This window comes from Pelobates fuscus, chromosome 1 (assembly GCF_036172605.1).
Source record: "Pelobates fuscus isolate aPelFus1 chromosome 1, aPelFus1.pri, whole genome shotgun sequence".
Lineage (NCBI taxonomy): Eukaryota > Metazoa > Chordata > Amphibia > Anura > Pelobatidae > Pelobates > Pelobates fuscus.
Genome location: NC_086317.1, coordinates 336,544,791 through 336,564,099, shown reverse-complemented (window position 1 = coordinate 336,564,099; position 19,309 = coordinate 336,544,791). Strand labels below are relative to the sequence as shown.

Sequence of the window (19,309 nt, the reverse complement as noted above, 5' to 3'; positions counted from 1 at the left end):
TTAGAATAGGCCACGCATGTTCGAGGTTGATGCTTTCAGGCAACAGCATTTTGACATAAGGTGGACAGCTAACCACACTGTATAAAACCAGAGCAGATGCACAGTTGTTCTTTTAAAGGCTGTGTACAACTGAGCAATGACATGTGGAAGTTATGGGGGTCTGAGAACTGTGACAAGTCTGTAGTTGTTGTGATAATAATTGATGAACATGACAGCATAGCACGTCCATGGTCTTGAATACTATTGCCATGTTATGTGCACAGTGCAGAGGCTAAATCTTGACAATAAAGTAGGGAAAGTTCTCTCTAAAGAAGAACTCGCCTTACTTCAACTTTTTTTTCTGTAGTAAAACTTGAGTCTAAATCCTTGACAGCATTTAAGAATGTATTAGCAAGATTATAAAATCTTGAGTAGCTGTAAATCTCCTACCATACCAGTAGAGATCAAAAGAAAAGACTGACAATGATTGCAATGGCACTCCTAATGAATGCTACTACAAATCAAGTGATGTGTGTAGTGTGTACCATTGATAAGAGGACCAGAGCTTTCTCCCCAGTGAGTTGCGCCATGTCGAGACGGCTGGTCCTCCACCACTGCTCAAGCTAATAGGTAACTTGGCACGAAGTACAAATTCACAACAGGAAGATTAACCTGCTTTACAGTTTTACCTTTAAGGGATAAAGCTGCGGTACTTGACTAAAATTGTGATGGGAATTGGACAAGGTGTATTAAAAAAACATGGTAGGTGTTCTTAAAGTTGCAGAAAAAAAATAATCCTCTTATACAAAAGGGCATTACTCTGTGTTGCCATTTTCTTGAAAAGGTTTGTTCTGATTGTCCCTGTGAAAATAAATATCTCACTGTTCTTTAAAACATAGAAATATTTTTTTTTTTTACAAATGAGAATGTGGAAAGTGAAAGCCTATTTAGAAATGTCAATAAATACACCAGTTATCCCTAGCACATTTTCGTTTACTTGGACAGTGATACAGCAGCTCATAAGAGCACACCTTGTTTAGTAGCAGAAAAAAAGACCCTCAACATTATGCTCTGTAATCCTTTCATAGCTGACAAATTGACCTAAAATGATATGACAAGTGGTGTTGGATACCTGAACAGACAATGTAGCATTACAGTTTACACGTATCACACAGTGTGAGGGAAGTGTAACATTTTACCTACTGCCTTGTCATCTCTTAAAACATTTTCTAAAGACATATTTTTCAAAGTTGGTTTTAAAAATCATCTATTTTTAAATATGTTGATCTACTGATATGATGTGTGTAATGCGTGGAAGACTTTTACATGTTCGTTTTCTATTTTATCTTAAGCTCACTTTATTTACTTCTGGAAGTCTATCCCCATAGATATTATTGAATTACTTACAACTTTGTTATAAGAGCTATATTTTAGGTACAAGCTTTGTCATAAAACTGAATAGCAAATACTTTTATTGTTTGTATACATATCACATGGAAGTCAATCACCCACTTGTGCGATTTGTTTTAGTTTTTAAATTTTTAGATGAATTGTATTGACTTGTGAAGTTACCTGCATTAATTTGCACTGAAACAAAGTATTATGCTAAGATTATAATCTGATTTTTAATCTGTAATAATCTGATTTTAGCAGGCATGTAGCAGACAAACACCATATATTAAATATTTCTATGACAACTTACATTAAGGAATAGATTAAGGTATTCTAGAGTAAAAAAAAAATGGGTAAGAGGTCCGACCAGACATGGCGCCTGCGGAGCCACGCGGCTCGAGTGACTCGGAGCTCTCATTGGAGGATGAGACAGCTCAAGCACCTCTGACCCACAGCAGAGTGTACAAGAGAGCAGAATCAGACTCTGATAAGTCCCCATGCACCAAGGGAGACATAAAAAACCTCCTGCGGGACCTGAGAGAGGTGTGGAAGGCGGTCCTCGCTGGGGTCCAGGAGGAAATAGGAGGCCTGAACCGCCGCATGGGAGCAATCGAGACCCGAGAAGGGGAGAGGGAGAAAAAGTTCGACGACACCGACTCCCGTGTCACTGCCCTCACCCACCAAGTGCAACACCTTACGCGCACGGTGACCTCCCTAGAAACGCTCCACCGATGGAAAAATGTCAGAATCCGCGGGGCCCCAGAGACAATAGGCCAAGAAGCCCTGCTCGAGTTTGCCAACGAAGTCCTGCAAGCACTGGGAGTTCAGACAGAAGACGAACGGCCACCGCTAGTGTCTGCCTTCAGGGTCAGGAAGGCCCCCACAGCACCCGCGGACGCACCCCGTGACATTATAGTTGTCTCGAGACATTACAGTGAAAACCGCTGTCATGGCGTGATCTAGACAAAAGCCAAATCTGGTGATCGCAAACAATAGGATTTCGATATATGATGACTTACCCTTCACAGTCCTCCTCGAACGGCGCAAGTTCGCGCCCATCACCTGGACCCAGCGAGATCGCGGCATAAAATACTGATGGGGGTTGTCCGGAACACTGGTGCTACCACAGCGAGATGCGATACACACCCTGTCGGCCGCTGAAGACCACACGGAGTTCCTTAAGAGACTCAATATACCAGCATTGACCCCCTTGGAGCAGCTCACAACAGGGGACCAGAAAGCAGTAAACCCCAATGCAAAGCTATAACAAGCGGCTATAACAAGAGCCTCTAACATGCCCTACCAACGGGCCGATATTGACTCCACCTGTGTTGCTAACGCATACCATCAAAGAGTTTATTTTAACCCCATGGGAGTCACTGACAGGCATTGTCATTACGTCTTATTTAACCCCACGAGAATCACTCACACGTTTTGCCAATAGGCTCATGTTCATCCCACTAGAGATGCCAACCTGTGCTGTCAGGGTGCTTGCCTTACCCTACATGAGTTGTAGTGGAGCGCTACCACAGTATGCATTATGACTCCGTAAGAGTCACTAGCAGGCCCCACCAACGCATATACCTTAACAATACATATATGCCAATATGCCGCTAAAATGCCCTACCAATGGGGATCAACTTAAGCTCCACGGGGGTTGCTAGAGAGCGATCTAACATGACGCTTACTTATATTCTAAACCTGCAAAAACAGCCAGAGGGCTTAGACACCACACGAGCCACTAGCGAGACAAACCATAGGGGCCGCCCCACGCCTGGCTACAAGGTTGACAGGCTGTACTAACGTATCAACCTCAAACCCTCAGGAGCTGTCAACACACTCAACCACATGGTACACTATAAGCCGATAGCCCTGTCAACACGCTGAGCAAGGCTATTAAGCTAAAGCCTCTATGAGCGGATAGCGGGTTATCCCATATTAAAGATATATGCCCGGATGGGCGGCCAACACGTTCTACTAATGTTTTAATATCAAACCCACATGGGCTGTTAGAGGGCTACACCACAGGGTACACTTTAAGTCCACAGCAGCGGCTAGAGTGAGATACCGACTCGGGAGCTACCTATACACACTTCTTACACATTTCACCTGACCTGCTGGGACGCCTAACCAAGAATGATCTATGGCTGATATAAATGCACGTTCTGTTTAAATTGTTTAATTCTTATACGGATAGCGGGTTATCCCATATTATAGATATATGCCCATATGAGCGGACAACACGTTCTACTAATGTTTTAATTTCAAACCCACACGGGCTGCTAGAGGGCTACACCACAGGGTACACTTTAAGTCCACAGCAGCAGCTAGAGTGAGATACCGACTCGGGAGCTACCTATACACTCTTCTTACACATGTCACCTTCACCTGAGCTTCTAGGACGCATAACCAAGAATGATATATGTATGATATAAATGCACGTTCTGTTTAAATTGTTTAATTCTTATGCATTAGATATCTGTATATTGTCATTAAAACTAGTGGAAATTTCCACAACAAAAATAAAGAATTATAAAATAAAAAATAAAAATAAAAAAATGGATAAAAATTCAAAGAGTGCAAAGGCTATCAACAATATTTTGGTTAGCAACATTTAATTTGGTGTTTTCTGGCACAATGATTTAGTACATTCTGTAAAGAATAGTATGTTTTCATTAACAAATATCAAAATGGTAATTTTAAGGAGTCGTAATCTTACACTCCCATCACAAAGTAATTATAGTATAGCAGCAAACCAATGATTATTATGTGGGGATAATGTTGTTTTTGAAATTTGAAAATGTAAGCGGTCACATATATGAGTTTGATGAAAGTATTCTGGCTCACTCATTATTTCACATTTTTTTACAGCCTTATGCTACATTTGTTCAAATTATTATTTTAGCATCAGTCTACACTCAATACCCCATAAAGACGGCACAAAAAATGCTGCAAATATATTAAAGAGAACACACTGAAATATCACCTTAACATGTTTAGACCCTTTAATGTGACAATCAAAATCACATTTCTACTGTAGTCATTGCTGCCGGCCCAGTTGTGATGGGAGTGAGCGCAGGACTTATCTTTTTGTATTTGTATTTACTTTGTATCACACAGCCTGGTTACAATGCTGCCGCCCATCCCATGTGTTTCCTATTAAGGGTTAATAAGTATATAGGGGTATATAAAAAATACCCCTCTCTGTCTCATTAGAGATATCTTTGCAAGAAGCTCAAGGAAGCAGGCTGACGGGTCAGTGTTAGGACCCGCTTAGGGGGGTCTGCCTTGACGTTGGCAGGCGGGCATTCCCTCCAATGGCCATTGGAGCAACTAAATGACCTCCATTTGTCTAAATATATATAGGGATTGGGGAGAGAGCGCAGGTAACTTTTTTCTTTTCTTTGGTTTTTACTATATATTGGGGCTGATGTGTACTGTAGTCATTGCTGGCGGCCCAGTAGTGATTGGAGTGAGCGCAGGACTTCTCTTATCTACCCAGTCTATATCTTATATATGCCCAATCTATATCCTATCAATGACCAGTCTATATCCTATATATATACCCAGTCTATATCCTATATATACCCAGTCTATTTCTTATATATACCCAGTCTATTTCTTATATATGCCCAATCGATATCCTATGAATCAATGTTATCTCTGACAATGCTTATGATGTAATTTTGCTTTATAAGGGGCATGCCACCCCCTCTAATAAACATTCCTCAAGTTTTTCATTAACCTGAAACTTGTGTCCGGTGTGAATTACTTCAGGGAGCGTGCACGCACTGTTTCTTTAATTTGGCCAGGGGCAGATACGCAAAATAATTTATTGATTGATTTCCACTTTATTTGGCGCCCAACGTGGGGCTCCGGATTGGCCGGTTCGGAGGGCCGGAAACCAACGGACTGGAGCGGACCTCCGGAAAGTGGGATAACCGGAGCCTGATCACCTCCAAATACAGCCGTTGCCTGTATTCTCCTGTTTTGTGTCGGTCTGTCTCCGTGTCCACTTCCGGCTTCCAGAAGGCTACAAGACAGGTAAATTCTTATCCGGTGCCTCTTTAAACGAGCCTGTCGATTGTCTATCTGCCTCCTGAATGCTTGTATGTGTGTGTGTGACGGGCGGTGTATGTGTTTTACCTTTCAATAATTCTAGCTTGACTGCCTAGCGGGCAGGGGACGCTACAGCCGGTAAAGGGCTTGGGGACCACCCGAGTTAGAGGGTTGGGGTATTGATAGCAGTGCTGGGAACCACCTGAGCAAGAGGGTTGGGTTAATTCTGATAGCCGGTGAAGGGCTAGGAACCACCTGAGCAAGAAGGTTGGGTTATTATTGACAGCCGGTGAAGGGCTGTGGACCACCCGGGAAGAAAAGGGTTGGGAAAATTATGAGCAGCCGGTGAAGGGCTGGGGCCAACTAGTGTAGGGTGGGGTTGTTACAACTGACCTGGTAAAAAGGTTGGGTTACAGTCCAGAGAGACTGGGATTGTCATTATTGTGTTTCACTGTTTGATGCTCAATGTTTTAATATGTACATGGCCATATTGCTTTCTGCTATTTTGTGGATCCTGTTTAATTGTTGCTACAGTGTGGGTACCCTTGGTGTGTGTGTGTCGTGTGGCTTGTCTTGGATTCTGGAGTTTATCCTCATCTCTACGTGTGTGATTTTTGCAAATGCCTCCTGCTTAGTCTCGCCACGTTTATCTTTTCCTTTGTACTCTATCTCTCCTGCATTTGCTGCCCAGAGCTGTGTTAGTCACCCACGCTCGCCCACTCCGGTCCGTGGCCACCATCTCGGGTGGGTGGATCCCTGTGACTAGTCTACGTTTAGGGAAGACGCACAAGACTCAAGTCCTCGTGGCAGTCGAGCACTGTAGACTTTCCTCTTTCTTCTTCTCCCTCCCACTGTCACTGTCACGTGGCGCTCTCTGTTTGGTAAAGATGGGACAGGAACATGCTAGACCTGCTAAGGTATTTTTGGCTTGTGACATCGTGAAAGAGAGGGCAGGGGAGGAAGCAATGTTGAAAATAAAGAAAATGGCTAAGATTTGTGGTTTCCAGATGTCACCTAGCAGTAGATTACAGCCTGAATTTTGGAGGAAGTTACTTGTCGATAAGGAAGGGTTGTTACTGGATAATGGGCTGACAAAGGCTGTAGAAGCCTGGTATCGGGTTGCGAGAGGGCTCAAGCGGGAGGGTTGGACAGAGGAAGAACTAGAATTCGAAGGTCAGACGATTTATGTATAGCACCGAAATGTATGTAATGACGATGCACCCCCCACTACCCCACGGCCACCGCCCTATGACGGCGCCCAGAGTGTGCTGAATGATTTTCACCCAGCTTCCCCGGTTAACGCCCAGACTCCACCCCCCAGTAACGTAGGATATGTCCCCACCCCTCTGTGTCCTGTGATTGGAGCTGATGGAACTTACTATTACCCTGTGCCAATTCATTCTTTTCCCCATGCTCCTGTCCCTCAACCGCTCTTCCAGGTTCCCACAGCCCCCGACCCGATCCTGTCTCCACCCCACCTCTCGACCCCCTCCGATGTCCCGGCATCTTCGCCACCCCCTTGTCCACCATCCCTCCCGTTGTCTCCACCTATTCCTATTGTTCCTCCGTCAGTCCCTCCTTCCCCCGTCTCCGATCCCGTCCCATCTCCTTCTGTCCCACCCTCTGACGCTCCTTCCTCTACATTACTCCCACCTGCTCCTCCCCTTACTAACGTCTCATCACTGCTCTCCGCCATCTCTGCCTCCTCGGCCCGCCCAAACACTCCGCCTCCACCTCTTCCTGTTACTCCCCCTACTGATCTATCGTCACTCCTCACTGCTATCTCTGCTGTCCTCAGCCATCCCACTAATCTCACCCCACCTACTCCACCCACTGACGTCCCCAATCCTCTTCCTAACTCTCAAAATCCTCCTCCCTCTGATCTATCATCTCTCCTCACTGTTCTCTCCTCCTTGACCCGTCCTACTACTCCCATTCCACCCACTACACCCTCTAATGCTCCTTCTAATCCTCCTCCCACCGACCTCTCATCTCTCCTCTCCGCCATTTCTACTTTAACCCGTCCCACTACCCCGGACGCCCCTACCCCTCCTATCCCTACTCCTCCTGTGCCTGCCCCTGTTCCCTCTGACCCATTGTCCATCCTTGCCTCAGCCCTGTCCGCCCGGTTCCCACACCTAGCCCAACCTGTGTCTGCCCCTGCCTCCTCTATGGCCCTCGTCCCATATTCTCCCGATACAGATCCCAGTTATCCGCTCATGGTGGTCGGCACAGACGAGTCCGCCGCCTCGGGGCCACCCCATGCTGTGGGTGTCTCTCCGGCGGCCTCAGGTTACCATCCTACCACGTCACAGATGGTCACTCCCCGCAACATAGTTACCGAGCTCCCTGTTCCGGGGCCGTCAGCTGTGCAAGCCCTGGCTTCTCTTGATGTAGCCTCTTACCATGACCTCCCAAACGTACCCGATGATGATAATGTACATGGACATAGCTTGTTCCATTCCCGAGATCACAGACCCTCACAGAGACAGGTACCCCCCACAACCGAAGGGGCTCCACCTATGTATGTCACGTTCAATCCTTCACAAGCAGCCACTCTGGTCACTTCCCTCCCTGACCCTGAAAAACAACCTATGCCGTTCTACCGTAGGATGGCTCAAATACGTAAGACATATTCCGCAGCTTGGCGGGACCTGTACAGTTTGTGTGAAATTAAAGCTGGTGATGCCTATTGGCCAATTATGGCGAGGAGTTTTAATGATGCAATTCTCACCACTGACATGGACTTCCAGTCAGGTATCACATTCTGTGAACAACTCCGGGCTTGGGCCCAGGATAAGTTGGCCGATCAAGCCACCTGTATAAACGATATTGTTCAAGATAAACTTGAGTCAGTAGAGAAGTACCACTCACGCCTCACCCAAACCTTCTCTGATCTTGGTTTCAGTGTCTATAAGCCTCAATGTGCCCTAGACAAAGTTGACAGAAATGGGAAGTCCTTATTGTATAGAATGACACTGTGTAAGCCTACAGGGTCAACCCCGATGAAACTTACATTAAACATAGAGCATCCCAGCCCAGGGGATGCTGGGGAATATGTAATGGGTATGTATTGGAAGGGAGGTGGTTCACATAACCAATTGGGAACCTTCTATTTACAAGACATGCTCACATCTCCCAACTGGGTAGGTACTACACATATGACTATAACCCACTGAAACCTCACATTAAGACTTTGAAAGACATGGTTGCTATTGCTAACCCCACTTTTGAAGACACAATGGCAGTAGAAACTGGATTCTCAGACACTAACCTATGGCTGGAATGGATGAGATATAATGCCAATTCACACAATAAGACTAATTTTTATGTATGTTGTGGGGCCAGACCCCATTTGTGAATCATGGAAAAAGGTAAATCCCATCACTCAAGGAAATGTTAGGCCACCTGATGGAGTATACCCAGGTAACAGTATACCCAGGTAACTACACCTGTTATGCAATCCCTAAAAACACTGGTAAATTCATGGGTAAGTTCCCGTCCGGCTATTGTGCTACCTATCATGACCCACCTAAGACGCTATTGGCCAATCACATTCAATCAGTTGGGGATATCTACTCGCTATGTGGTGATATGCAACTGAGATCCCAGTTAGCAGGCCTAAGGTGGGGGGAATGTACCCTGACTAAGGCTATAATGTCCATTCATATTATTTCAGATGACCAGCAAGGCCCACTTGACTCCCTACATACGTATTTCCGAGTTAAAAGAGAAATTCCCCTCCATGGAAGTTTTGACCCACATGTTTATATTGATGCCATAGGGGTGCCAAGGGGGGTGCCCAACGAATTTAAGGCTAGAGATGAGGTAGCAGCAGGGTTTGCATCCCTAGTCCCACTAATCACTGCTAATAAGAATGTCAATTGGATTAATTATATTTATTATAACCAACAACGGTTTGTCAATTACACCAGAGATGCCCTACAGGGTCTGGCCGAGCAGTTGCAAGCTACCTCCCAAATGGCATTCCAAAACAGGATGGCCCTAGACATGATTTTAGCAGAAAAAGGAGGTGTATGTAAAATACTCCCTGACACCATGACCTGTTGTACCTTTATCCCTGACAATACTGGGCCTAATGGGAAGGTGACTATGGCAATAGAAAAGTTGGACAGCCTCTCTGACGAATTACAAAAGAATTCTGGGGTCCCCAACACATGGGATAGATGTTTGGATGGATGAATGGGTGGCAGAAAACTTATTCCAGGTTGGAATGGCAGTCCTCACAGCGACAGTTATCTTTCTCTTCCTGACTTGCTGCATACTACCTTGTATACAGAAATACTTACAGAAGACAGTAGGACAAACCATTGATAACGTAACTCCCACATTTCTACACCAAGATGTCGATAACACAGAATGTGACACGCCACACACACCCCTCCAGTCCCATCAATTCAAACAGACAACTGCATTTCTCTAGGGATAGCCCAGGGATAGCGTCTGTCTTTACGGGCAGAAGTCTCTCGTGGGAGAAGTAGTGTTTTAGCCACTGCGGGATACCCACGGAGTGAAGCGTTCGAGGTTTGTTAAGACAGATGAGCTGCAGCCAATTAGGGACACATTAGGGACAGTTGCAGTTGTCTTCTAAGTAAATAGCCATTTTAAGGGGGGACTGTTGTGGACATGAAATATTACTCTAATTTCTCTAGTTAGTAAAATGTCTATTTACTTTATATAGTTCTTGAATCAGCATTTATAACTTCATAATATGATTTATTTAGTTTACCTAAAATGGCCGCTAGGGCCAGGGAGTTTCCCTTAGTCATCGAATAACATCCTCACTAACAAGATGGCGCTGCAATCTGGGGGAGACCCGCAAGATGCCAGTGACATCACACCCGGTAGGACGAGCAATGAATCAACCACTTAACCCCTAACCAATTATTGATGTATAAATCAATGTTATCTCTGACAATGCTTATGATGTAATTTTGCTTTATAAGGGGCATGCCACCCCCTCTAATAAACATTCCTCAAGTTTTTCATTAACCTGAAACTTGTGTCCGGTGTGAATTACTTCAGGGAGCGTGCACGCACTGTTTCTTTAATTTGGCCAGGGGCAGATACGCAAAATAATCAATTTATTGTTTGATTTCCACTTCAATATTATCTTAGGAACTTTGTGAAAGTGGGGTTTTTAATACATCTCTAAAAAAAGTCTAATTACATATATTTTCAATTGTTGTTTTATAAACACTGGTGTTGCCGCCCGCCTGTAATGAATGATACTGTGCTATTGAGGCATGCTGTAATGGCAATGTCATCAAAAGAGGCAGAACCAGGTAATGCCATAGCCTGGACATAATGGAAATTCGCAAAGCTTTTACCCTTGTTTCCTTAAAACAACATATTTTACCTTTCATTTTACACTTGAAACTATATACAATTTGTGAATCATTTTGAGGTTTTATTTGTGTTAAACACAATGTAATGTACATATTAGAGAAGGTCCCTAGTAAATACATTTACATTTAGATTAGGATTAAAGGGTTACTCACAAAATAATAATTGTATTTTTAATAAAAACACTGGTTTTGGTGTATGGAGCACCTCTTACTCCTATTCCTCCCACCCCACCCTCCCTAAAAAGAAACAAACAAAAATAGTAAAAACTCACCTTTATCCGGTGCTCAGGCCAAGTTCTTCCAGCAGCCTGAGTGGGGAGGGACACCCTGGAAGAGAGGCTGAGATGAGGACTTGAGCAGCCCAGGTAATGGGGGCATTTCATTGTCTCCTTTGCTAGCATGATGTGTGTGCTGACAACATGTATCCAGTATGCACAGAATTGATGTCAGACAACCCGGAAATCTTGTTCTAGCTAGCTTATGACATCATAATGGCACTGCTGGAACAGGAGTTTCATATCCAGCAGCAAATGTTGTTAAATCTGTATTACAGTGTTTCACTGTGCAACTCTGCAAAGAGAGACTCCATGCACCATAACCACTTTAAATCAGTAAAGTGCTCATGGTACTTGGAGTAACCCTTTGGGTTTTATCCAACTGCTGCAATGATTTAGTGAGTAGGAATACAGAAATGGTTTATTAAATGTGTATAAATAAAGATATCACGCTATTCATAGCAATAAGTGGATTGAACGATCTGACTAATCTAAATAATAATTCTTCTTCCAAACTAGTTAAAAAGCAAACTGAGGGGGGTGGGGCCTGACTAGCATAGAGGACAGACGTGCTTTGGAAGAGCTCCTCTGAAAACAGGGTGACTGATGCCACTTCTTGCCCTACTAAACCTATACTTGGTGACACCACTCGACTTTCCTGACCCACGATTGGGCAGGAATCCAAACAGCGGATTGTGACCCTCCTGAAGCCTGCTGGCCGCTGTCCTTGCAGCATGAGGCCTAGCGCGTGTCAGGCGTGAGAGGCGGCTGGTCTTCTGGTCCTGTGCTGTGCGATGCCGACTCACGACAAGCAAGAGCCCCATTACCCCCTCGCCCCCTGGACCGACGGGGGTGATCGCAGTCCACCCCAGGGAGGCAGTCCTGGAATAGAGGGGGTCCAGGGCGAGGCACCACCAAAGCGCCTCCAACCCAGTGCGGCACCCATTATGGCAGACGCCACGTGTCTCCTCAACCCTACGGACTCAAAGCATGGAATCCTACAACAACTAGACACACTAATCGCCAATTTTCTCAGCTGTTATTGTGCAGGGACCAGTGGTGAGGCAAACTTTAAGCTCTAGCTCTAGTATTGACCGTCATTAAGTAGACCTAGCCTGTTCGCCAACTCATTTACTATATAATGCGCAGTTCTCCAGGCCTAAATTGTTCCATGCATATTGCAATTGTCTCTTTCCGGAATGTAGACACAGATGCTTAACTAAAACAAGTACTCACTGCCCATCAACACTATACATGGATTAGCCACTACGCAGGATAATAATACTATGTGAATACAAGCAGAGGCGAGTGTGGTTTGCTTGATTGTTTCCTTAAGGTTTTTGTAAAAACGGGCAACCTACTCGGCCGCTGAGCTACTGTATCATTAGGCATGCTGCCTATTATTTTAAGGTAAACCCCCCTTGCTGCCACTACTAAACCCTACATAGCATCATATGATGTCCCGCGTTCTGAGTGTCGCCAGCCTGGGGCCTCCCTGGGGGCTCTATACGCCCTAACTTACGGTGGAAAGCAGGTCTTGTGATATAAACTGTTGTTATTAACGTGTTTTTATCTATAATATAAAAATGTGCTGTTTTGATATGCCATGTAAATTAATGTTGCTGCATTGCTTGCTTCAGCTGTCGTGGCGAAGTAAACCTGTTTGTTATCCTCAGCAGAACAAAATAAAGAATTTAAAAAAAAAAAAAACTGAAACTAAACATCTATAAAACACTTGCTTGTTTGTTTTTTTTCTCTATATTTCTTAAATTAGTAAGAGCCAAAAAACAAAATCATTCACTTCAAAATAACAGGAGTAGAAATATATCTGTAGCCATGCAGCATAAAATGCACACATTGTGTGATTAATGGGGTATAGTTTGTTTTATTAATTTATGAGATTTTATTACAAATGGTTAACAGTTATAAAATACAGGATATATGTTTGCTTTTATTTATTCGTGTTCTGGAACAGAGGGCCCCAAATTATACGTTTTTTTTTTGTTTTTTTTACTTCCCCGCACCCATCTTCACATTTAACCTGGTTAATAGCACCTGGAGCCCTTCTACTCCTTAAGGGGTTTATTCCGGCTATCAACCCCTTTCTGCCAACTAGACAATCAAGTAAAATAAAATGGGTCTCCTTTTTTATTTGCTTTAAAACAGAACTGATTATTTGTATTCATTTAAACCGCTCTGAATTGAGTCAGGGCTGCATTTATCCTTCCAGGCCGCCTGTGCACAAGGAATGGATTCATGCTGCTCTGGAGTGCCACTGATAAAAAAAGAAAGCCATTACAGTAATTATTTGTTATTATTTAATGTCTAGTCCAGGAGGCATTCTCCATCTTTAAATGTTTGACACATTTTGCGTGAACATCTGTTGTTGATTCATGTTTCTGGTGTTATTAATCTTCTTGTAGGTAAGCAGGTGATTCACCCGAGCCAGATTCCTATTGTCCAAGAGCAGTTTACTCCGAGCGCTGACAAAATAAAATGGGCCCATGAATTGATTTCTGCTTTTCAAGAGCACCAAAGATTAGGAAAGGTAAAAATGAATATTAGTTGGATGTGTCATGTTTCTTGGTAACAGATTTGTTATTACTTCCACAATGTCCAGCTTGCATTGTAAAGTTCATGCTGCAATCTGTGGTTCTTGAAAGATCAGAGCTTCAAACATTGCCTTTTTTTAAATACATTACTTCTCCTCCCCCTCAAGTTATCTATCTCTGCTGAAATGGTTCATCTTTGTTCCCAGTACCGTATTATCTTCTCAATCTCTGCTCCTCCCCTATTTTAATATGCATCCCTTTTTTGTATGTTTTCTTTTCTATGATTTTCTCTCTCACCTTATCTCATCTTATTTATTTTATCATGCCATCGAATCTTTTGTATTCTGATATGTGTCATAGAAGTTCCTCTCCCGTCTTTATAAATACAACATGTAGTTTTCCATTTGTGGCATGCATTTCCATGAGAAGGCTATTGACCTTCTTAACCCTACTCAGCAGAGTATTCATCTGGCAAAACTGAAATCGAGTCAAATTTGACAGAACGCGCACACTTGAGGTTGTTAGCTCTATTAATCCTGTGTTAGGCTGGGTCACGATTTCGTGTCTATATAATTCTTTTTAATTGCAAATATTAAGAAGCAACGACGTGCACAATAGTGAGCTGGATATACGAGAAAGCAAATTAAAAGTGGAATATGGTTGTTGCTAATTTAGTGCATCATTGGGTCCCATGTTTTCTGCACTGTGGGTTTCTACTATGTAAATATTGCAGCAGCAATGCCCAATCTGTCTCCAGTTTGTGCCAGTAATACTTAAATTAGGTGTCGCCTGAAGGAAGGTTTTATGCCAGTTGTAGTGTTGTCTGTTAATTATCTCTTATTTGAAAAAAAAATACAGATTGGTTATTTTTCCATTTTTTTTTTAAATGGGTAATGTTATTTTTGAAAGTACTGTCAACATTGTCTCGTACTATACCTCATAGTTTAAAGCATTAAATAGAAATTACAGCAGAATATGCATCATCACGCTGTGTGTAGTAATTAGACACATATGGGGTCTGATTTGCAGAGAAAGCATACTAAAAATAATATTTACTGGCACCAACTAACGATTATGGATTTTGAAAGTGTTATTTTTTGGTATTTTACAATTTTGTTATCACTTCATGGAGTTGTGAATTTTAGATTTTATCTGCAGTTTCCTGGGTGCAATACCTCAGGCTCTCGCAGTCACATTAGCGCTCTGCTGTAAAGGTGGGCAACGGTGGGAATTCACACTCAAAAAGAACTCTTAAAGTTTCTTGTACCTGACAACAAAAAGTTTGCATGCTACACTGAGCATGACAATTTCCTAATTCCTATATGCTACACGTTCGAAGTTAAGGCTGCATAAAGAAAACCAATAACCAATAAGTGAGCGCTAGAATCCCATACAGATAATATGGCAGCGTTTGAAAATACAATGCACAAGAAATGTGAAAAGTAAAATAATAGCTAAATAAATCTGTAAACATAAGGAAAACAAATAATAGTGCAGACCATCTGGTTATGGTAATATGAAAGATAGGAGTTATAGGAGAAAAACTCACATGTCCAAGAGCCCTATCACCCCTGGCTCTGGGTTTGTAAGGCTCTTTAGAAGAGGGGATGTCCCCACACTGCAGGATCATCCAAAGGATATGTCAACTGGTGATTCCGTTATGCTGTGTATAAGAGAAAGAAGGGCAGGACCTCCAATTGAATAATATCACGATTTGATTTATTGTACAAAAAAGTTAAAAACCCTTACTTGGGATGTGGTGGGTATAAACTCGCAGAGTCACCCACATAAAAGCATAAAACTTTTGTTTAGAGCAGTAACTGTGATGAATAATATTCTGGAGATTCTGTTTTTAATGTGTGTTAGAACGCAGTCAATTTAGTTTGGCTGTTGTAAGGGGTTAAGTCTACCTTAGTGGAATTAAATCCACACATGTGCAATTGAATGCTTGATAAATAATGATAGAAAAAAGATCGTGCGAAACCACGCCCCCCGGCCAATGGAGCGAGAGAAGGGCGGCACTGTGAACTTAAAAGGATGACTGGAACCCCCTGACGTCGTCGGAAGAAGCCTGTGGAGGCGGGCAAAACGCGTCACACAGACGTCATTGGAGGGCGGACCCGGAAGCGATCACGTGACCGGACTGCAACCAGGAAGCGTTTTCGTATACACTTGTTTTATGCTTTTATGTGGGTGACTCTGCGAGTTTTATACCCACCACATCCCAAGTAAGGGTTTTTAACTTTTTTGTACAATAAATCAAATCGTGATATTATTCAATTGGAGGTCCTGCCCTTCTTTCTCTTATACACAGCATAACGGAATCACCAATTGACATATCCTTTGGATGATCCTGCAGTGTGGGGACATCCCCTCTTCTAAAGAGCCTTACAAACCCAGAGCCAGGGGTGATAGGGCTCTGGGACATGTGAGTTTTTCTCCTATAACTCCTATCTTTCATATTACCATAACCAGATGGTCTGCACTATTATTTGTTTTCCTTATGTTTACAGATTTATATAGCGCGTTTTTTTGGTAACTGCATAAAGAAACTCTTTAACAAAAAAACAGGCATGATTCAGTTTAAACCAAAGAAAAAAGTTACCTGCACTCTTCCCAAATCCCTTTTGCATTTTTAAATAAATGGAGGTTGTTTAGTAACTCCAATGGCAGTAAGATGGAAGCCCACCTGCCACATTAAGGCAAACCTCTTAGATGAGTCCTACACTAACCATTCACCTTGCTTCCTTTAGCTTCAGGCAAAGATATCTCTAATGAGACAGAGAGGGGTATTTTTCTAAACCCCTACATACTTATTAATGCTTAATAGGGTGATCCAGTTTAAGTTTATCTTATATAAAATAGTATATTCAGAGAAGCTCGGAACTTGTTTGGCATGTGCCAGGTTTAGTTTTACAGGAAGTCAGCTCTTTACATCAGTTGATAGCTGATTGGTTTGAGAGCTGATTGGTTTTAACCTTTCACATGTAAACATAGCAATTTCATAGAAACTGTTATGTTTACATAGCAGGGCTAATCCAACCTCTAGTGGCTGTCTTCCTGACAGCCGCTAGAGTCGCTTCTGCGATGCTGGATACGAAATTCGAGAAATGATTTCCTATGGACTGTTTGAATGCACGCGCGGCACTTGCATTCTGCTCCACTCAGGAGCTGACGTCGGCAGGGGAGGAGAGGCCACCAGCGCAGAGGGAGCCCGGCGCTGGATTAAGATAAGCTGCAGAAGGGGTTTTAACCCCTTCAGCGCCATGGGAGAGGGACCCTAAGGGTGAGGGTCCCCCAAGGATGACATAGTGTCAGGAAAACGGGTTTGTTTTCCTGACACTTTAGTGATCCTTTAAATTTTTGCTGTCTTCTGAGTGGAGGAAGCATCAAACAGATATTCAGAGTCTATTTGTTTTTTTCATGCGTCTTTCTTTGCTGATCTTTGTTAGCAATAGTCGTAACCTGGTCCTCAAGGTACGCTAACAATCCAGGATTTAAAAATGCCCTCTTTAGACAATACCTTTTTCCCCCCAGTCATCACTAGTGATGATAAAATTACAAAACTTGACGGCGATAACTTTTTCAAGCTTTGTGATGCATGGGAAACATACTAAGACAAAGTAGTCCTAATATATTTTGACTGTGTTGGAATTTATAGTAAATTTGAATACTTAATAGAGATTTTATCTTTATGAAATACTCATTGTGGAAGTGGTTGAGGGTGACAGAGCCATTTTACTATTCAATTTTACTATTTAATTTTGTTACTGTATAATGCAAACAGATACAAAAGAAAATAAGGTACAAATCAAAAAATGAGAGGCTACATAAGTTTTATCAGAAAACAGTGCATAATTTTCTCACACAACTAAAGTCTGCTTTCACTCTAAAGCAAGCTACTTTAACTTGATATTTATGTTTTGCTTGTAGTGAGCTCTATACAATTAACACCACAACATGATTCATGTTACCATTTGAGTTATGAATTATGTATTAGTGATGAAGTTGGGGAAAATTCCCAGATTTTACTATTAAAGGGACACTATAGTCACCTGAACAACTACAGCTTAATGTATTTGTTCAGGTGAGATCTATAGCTCCCTGCAGCCTTTCTCATGTAAACACTGTATTTTCAGAGAAAATACAGTGTTTACATTGATTGATAGGAATACCTCCATGGGCCGTCACTCAGACGGCCACTAGAGGCACTTCCTATCATGAAGGGCCCTAAAAAGGCCCTGTACACGTCAGACGTTTGAAAATATGTCTGACGTGTGCTGGAGAGAGAAGGCACTGTGTGCACGTCTTCTCTCTCCAGCCTGTCAGCAGAGGAGGGGGGCGGTAGTGCGCTGAGGACTTCAGAGGGCGGCATGAATGCACGAAGCCGCGCATGCGCACAAGGGAGCAATGACGCTTCCAAATGGAAGCGTCTGATTGCTCCCTGCTCGCGCCCGCCTATTTCGTCATTTTGACGAAATAGGGGGCGCGGCTTCACGAGGCTCCCGGCGCTGGAACCAGGTGAGTAAACAGGGGCTCCCTGGAGAGTCCCTTTAACATGACGTAAAGTCATGATTTTATTAATTACAGGAAGGCGAGTATTATGCTTTCTCTTTCCTTTAATTTCCCTCAGCAGCGAAGAGAGATGTATACAAAAGAGAAAAATAAACATAACATAGCATAGTAACAGTGCAACCAATCAGCACTCAGCAACTAGTATATAAGGTGTAGCACTCCAGCATTCTTCCTCTTTCCATAGCGATCAGAAGACCAGCAGAACCAAACCCACAGAACTGAACTGAAAACTGGGTAGTGGACGTATGTCCTTCTTCTGTGGGATAACGAGTCTAGCCACCTCTCAATGCTTCCGAATGTTGACAGATGCCTTCAAGCTAAAATAAAAGAAAAATGGTAATATCGAAAAATTGTGATTCGATTTCAGCATCCATGTGTAACAATATGTGATATACAATCAATAATCGATTACAAAACCACTAATATAACATAATCAACCAAGCGTCATGTACATGCGAGTTCATGCAACAGACATCATATGTATACTTACCCTCAATGACCGTAATTCCTGTTGACATTCAAAAAAAAAAAAAAAAAAGGTTTTCCCAACGTCCCAACTCGTGGGTGGGAATAGTACTCGCCTCTGTGTCATTAATAAAATCATGACTTTACGTCATGTTAATAATAAAATCTGGGACTTTTAGTAAAGACACGGAGACTCCTATTATGCTATTTAAAGCTGAGCCACAACCAACTCCGATAAATGTTGCATTGGTCTAAAGTAGAAATTTCGGAAAGTGAATTCCGTAGACCAATCCACAGCCCGCATTATGTCTTCCAGTCTACAGCCTACTGTTGATGCTTTCGAAGCCATAGCGCCTCTGACTAAGTGAGAGGAGAAAATTGTGGTATCGACTCCAGCCAAGGATAACAGCCATTTAGCCCAGCAAGCCAGAGTAGGTGTAGACACTGGCACGTGAGGTCTTTAGAATGAGACGAATAACGGGCCTTCTTGCGACGGGTGCAACGAAGATGTGCGTAGTTCATATTCCTTCAGACATAAAATCGGGCACAGATTTGGTCATCCAGATAATCTAGGGATAGTAAGGAAAACTATCCATACATAAACAACTAGTAACCAATGATCATAATAGTAGAAGATATAATA

At 42.9% G+C, this 19,309-nt stretch overlaps 1 protein-coding gene across 1 annotated transcript in view; it reads left to right on the top strand.

Moving 5' to 3' along the window:
- Positions 1-19,309, top strand: part of CLYBL (citramalyl-CoA lyase) — a 550,109-nt gene that overhangs the window by 496,015 nt on the left and 34,785 nt on the right. The window contains exon 7 of the mRNA XM_063425440.1: positions 13,498-13,622. Coding sequence (XP_063281510.1) covers positions 13,498-13,622 — 125 coding nt within the window. The remainder of the gene's footprint in view (positions 1-13,497; positions 13,623-19,309) is intronic.